The 3,949-nt window shown below is 48.4% G+C and overlaps 1 protein-coding gene across 1 annotated transcript; it reads left to right on the top strand.

Annotated features, from left to right (window-relative positions):
• The first annotated feature begins 310 nt into the window (after positions 1–310).
• On the top strand, positions 311–3,633 carry ADO (2-aminoethanethiol dioxygenase). Its single transcript, XM_075841138.1, has one exon. It carries the CDS (start codon positions 570–572, stop codon positions 1,317–1,319), a length of 750 nt encoding a protein of 249 aa, XP_075697253.1. The 5' UTR covers positions 311–569; the 3' UTR covers positions 1,320–3,633.
• Positions 3,634–3,949: the final 316 nt, after the last annotated feature.

Genomic DNA, 3,949 nt, shown 5'->3' with positions numbered 1-3,949 from the left:
CTCTGTCCAGCCTATAAAACATTACACAGAGCAGCCCGACTTCCTCACTGCAGGATCCCGCAGTTCAAGGCAATGTCAAAGTCAATGGACTTCAGCACAAATCATTTAAACCGACCCTCCCAGCGTGACCTATCACACAGCCGCCTGCACGTAATCCTCGCCGCTAGGCATTAGGGGATTTGAAGTCCTAGTAAAACTTCCCAGTTACTTGTTTTCCTCTTAAAAAGCCCCCCAGGAGCCATGGCCTATAAACCGCAATACATACAGATGTGTTTCCGCGCACACTGGCCACATCACACTTATGTCATTTGTTACATAAAGAAAATAACAGGACCTATGCTCGGCCTGGACTACAAGCCCCATAATCCTGTGCGGCAATGTATGTGAGCGCTGTGACCGGGGGGAGACGTGTGGACACTATTTGCATGAATGGGTGGCGGATCGACCCGGCGCTCATGAGGGAGAAGAGCGGGGAGTAGCGACAGGAGAGATCGCGATCATCGGGTAATGTCCTTACTCCCGGCACCGTCAGGAGGGAGCCGTAGCTGTTAGACGCCAGCAGGAGGGAGATGCCGAGGGACGAGATGAACTCACTGATCCAGAAGATCGCTCGCCAGGCCCGGCTGACGTTTCGCGGTGCTGGCAGTAGCGGGGACGGGAAGGGTTTCGCGGAGAATGTGACGCAGCTGAGGAAACTAGTGAGCGAGATCCGGGCCGAGGACTTAAAGATTCGTCCGCGGAAAAGCGCTCAGACCCCGATCTCCGTACCGCAAAACCCGCCCGTTACCTACATGCACATCTGTGAGTCGGACGGCTTCAGCATGGGGGTATTCCTCTTGAAGGGCGGCTCCAGCATCCCGCTGCACGACCACCCGGGGATGCACGGGATGCTCAAGGTGCTTTACGGTAAAGTGCGCATCAGCGGTTTCGACAAGATGGAGCCCCAGCCCCCCGGAAATAACGGCTCCTTGGTCCGGGCTGTGCTGCGCTCCACCGGGGAGTACAGCGATACCTGCCCGCCCTGCCTGCTAAGCCCGCACCGGGACAACCTGCACCAGATCAGCGCCGTGGATGGGCCCGCCGCTTTCCTGGACATCTTGGCTCCCCCCTATGACCCGGACGATGGACGGGACTGTCATTACTATAAGCCGCTGCCGCCAACGCAGGCCCCGTCCTCCGCCTCCTCAGAGCAGTCTGGAGACGGCGGCGCCGAGGCCTCCGGTGTTCACCCCCGGGAGGTGTGGCTGCTGGAAATCCCGCAACCCGATGATTTCTGGTGCGGGGGGGAGCCCTACCCGGGGCCAAAAGTGTCTGTCTGAGCCATCTACCTCCAATCTCTATAGGATCTACAGGACCCCCACCTCATCTAGTCACCCACAAAGGGCCCCTGCCAGTATGGGCCCCCACTAATAACCCACACCCCCAAAGAAGGGAAAATGGTCAGTCATCGGTAGAGCGAGGGTCAGGCCTCTTTGTTCACTGCCACCAGGGGCAGGCTGCTCACTGCCCCTCTGAGATGCTCTTACTACTGGAAGTCATTGTGAAACTGTTGGGTGCAGCTGCAGAACCTCTTTGGTAATGGAGGGGTCGTTCGCCATCTTTGAAGCTGGCTGTATATGTAGCGGTTGTTCTATGACCAGGCCCCACTTCATGATTATTGTAATGTCTGTGGTACGGAAATAATCACATATGTTGAAATTCTTTCGTTAAAAAAATGGACGCATTTTATGATAGATCAAAGCTCTGCGGCCAATCAGGCGAACGTTGTGATTTTATTTGTCATCGCTATTGGATTGTTTGTCCGTTACATTTACCACAGACAGGAAGATTATTATGAGCGCTTTCCTCGTGACTGCCTTATCTTTTTAAAAATGGCGGATGACCCCGCAGCCTATACATCTTCAAGAACTTTGGGCTTCAATGTGTATTGTTCTCTACTGCCAAATTACATAGAGGTTCAGGAGATGCTACTGACTGACAATATGGAGGCTGCCAGCCTGCCCCCTCATCCTATACCACCCCATGCGTGGAAACGCCAACCTGCAGCAGCACCACCTGCGTTTTCCTACCATACTTTGTACCCAAGGCTGCGATCCAATGGTGTTAATTATGATTCGGAGCAGTGATTCCTTCGCTGTTATTTATTCAATGTGTTTATAGTTTACATCTGCTCTAGCTGACGCTACCAAATAATACGGCTGTACATAAGGGAGAAAATTATTTGCGCTCTCCTGTTTTGTTTTTTCCCTCTGCATAAAAACACTAGATCAGTGATCTGGTAAGACTACAACTCCCAACATACCGAGTGCTGTAGTTCCACAACAGCAAGGTAGCCACTTTAAAGGAACCGATCAGCAGTTTTGAGGCCTTGACTGATGACAGGATGATGTAGTGGGGAGAGGGCATCCTAAACGTAGCTTTTTTTTTCTCAGTCATGCAATTAACATGTTGAAGGACCAAAAAACATGTTTTATTCCCCTCATGTGGCAGTCTCAAGTGCCACTCTGTTTTGAGTGACAGCTCAAGCGGTCAATCAGGAAACCGCTAGAGCAGTCCAGGGCGGGGCTTGCAATGTGCAGTGGTACATCAAGTCCCGCCTCAGTGGCACTTGCGATCGGCAACTTTAAAAAGTTACGTTTAAAATGCCTTCCCTCTCTATATCACATTGTCAGTAGTTTTGAGACCTCAAAACTGCTGACCGGTTCCCTTTAAATATGCAGCTGTCAAAGCATGCTGGGAGTTGTAGTGTCACAACAGCTAGAGAGCCTTCATTTTCAGACTCCTGATCTATGCGTGAATATTGCAGCCTGTTTGGTTTGTTTACTAGGCCAGGACGTGGTGTGTTGATCCAGATTTCACTACCAGATCCCTGCAGTTTGTTTAATTATAGAACTGTGATGTACGGACCCCACTATAAATAGCAGCATGGCCATGTTTTCTACAGCAGCCCCTAAAACGTGCAGTATCTCACTTCCAGGGCTTTTCCTGTCATGTAGGTTTAGTGTCTGGTTTTAAGATGGGGAAAAAAAACGGAATGAGCCCATTTCTCAATATGCATCGTCTCAGGATGAATTCCCTCTTGCGGAGGGGGGAGAGATTTTTTACTCAAAAGGTCTATTGACTGACAGTATCCTTTTAAGAAGTAACATTCCTCATCCGTTTCCTTTGTATTGTCCTTCATGAAGTCCACTGTATAATGGATGGTGTACGTGTATACATACTGTTATACGTATAACCATGAAGTCTGCCGCCATTGTCGACCACTACTACGTTTTTATTTAAATGACAAGTATAGGAATCGTGGAATTGACATTATTACTGCCTCTGTCCTTCTCTAATGTATAGTATTTATAAGTCTTAGGGTAACATGTATTAAGAAAAAGAGATCTATTGAACGGTCAACCTTGCTAATGGGCCTTAAAGCTGAGTAGTGATTAAAATGTGCTTATTGAACCTGTCCGGCACTATTACACTTTGTATGATCCATGTGGCTGTTTTACGTTAAGAATTACAACTATATTCTCCCATGTTTAATTGTATTGAAGACACATGTTGAATTCTGTTCTGTTACTACATTTCACAAATTATATGAATATACTATAAATGTATTTTTCTTGAAAAAAAAAAAGATGGTTTTGTTTTTGTTAGTAGAAAACATTTTCATATTTGGCAAAAAAAATAATATACTTTTCTATAATACTTAACCCGTTAGTGAACGGCCCATAGTGTTTTTACGTCGGCCACTAACGGGCCTTATTCCGATGCCATAGACTTTTTACGTCGCGGCATCGGAATAATTAAACGGAGCAGGGAACTGTCAGATCAACCTGCTCTCAGCTGCCTGAGGGCTGGAGGCGTCCCTGCTCTGCCAGGTGAGATCGATATTAGTATCGATCTCACCCGTTTAACCCCTCGGATGCGGTGCTCAATAGCGTGCACCGCATCTGAG

The sequence above is a fragment of the Rhinoderma darwinii genome, chromosome 11 (assembly GCF_050947455.1).
Source record: "Rhinoderma darwinii isolate aRhiDar2 chromosome 11, aRhiDar2.hap1, whole genome shotgun sequence".
Lineage (NCBI taxonomy): Eukaryota > Metazoa > Chordata > Amphibia > Anura > Rhinodermatidae > Rhinoderma > Rhinoderma darwinii.
Note: the sequence above shows the minus strand (reverse complement) of the source record. Positions and strands in the feature narration are given on the sequence as shown.